We start from the raw sequence: 536 nt of genomic DNA, 5'->3' as shown, positions 1-536 counted from the left end.
ACTACACCAACCTCCATCTAGGGTTGTTGTGCAACCCTCCTTACCTTTTTGCTATCAAGCTTCTTCTCATCCTTTCTCTTGTGCCACTTAACGTTCCCTAAGATGCTGTAGGCATGACTCGACTGTTCCATAGAAGTGAGCTGCTTGTGCCCTCTCTTAGGCTCCTGTGGCTTTGGGCAGGACGGAGCTTTGAATGTCTGACTCCGCAGAGAGTCATAACTGTCATCTAGTTCCCAGAAGCTTTTTGTGGTTCTCTGTACCTGTAAGTGAAGGAAAGCTTGAGGGAGTGAAACAGTCTTCAAATGTCAAAGTAATATAAAACAGCTGTTATATTTCCACTACTCTTGCACAAATTTTTGATAACTGAAAATATCAAAGTTTGAAAGTATCCATCAAACAACTTTAACATCATCATCTCGAATCAATTTGATTAATGAAACATGAACACAGAAACACTGCTGTTTTTCCATCTTCAATATTTCTCAGAATTTTGCCTTGCTTTAAATTTTTAATACTAATTATATAAATGTTTCTTT

At 38.1% G+C, this 536-nt stretch overlaps 1 protein-coding gene across 1 annotated transcript in view; it reads right to left on the bottom strand.

Moving 5' to 3' along the window:
* Positions 1-536, bottom strand: part of LOC119591494 — a 5,542-nt gene that overhangs the window by 1,063 nt on the left and 3,943 nt on the right. The window contains exon 3 of the mRNA XM_037940239.1: positions 45-260. Coding sequence (XP_037796167.1) covers positions 45-260 — 216 coding nt within the window. The remainder of the gene's footprint in view (positions 1-44; positions 261-536) is intronic.

This window comes from Penaeus monodon, chromosome 28, assembly GCF_015228065.2.
Source record: "Penaeus monodon isolate SGIC_2016 chromosome 28, NSTDA_Pmon_1, whole genome shotgun sequence".
In the NCBI taxonomy this organism is placed as follows: Eukaryota; Metazoa; Arthropoda; class Malacostraca; order Decapoda; family Penaeidae; genus Penaeus; species Penaeus monodon.
Note: the sequence above shows the minus strand (reverse complement) of the source record. Positions and strands in the feature narration are given on the sequence as shown.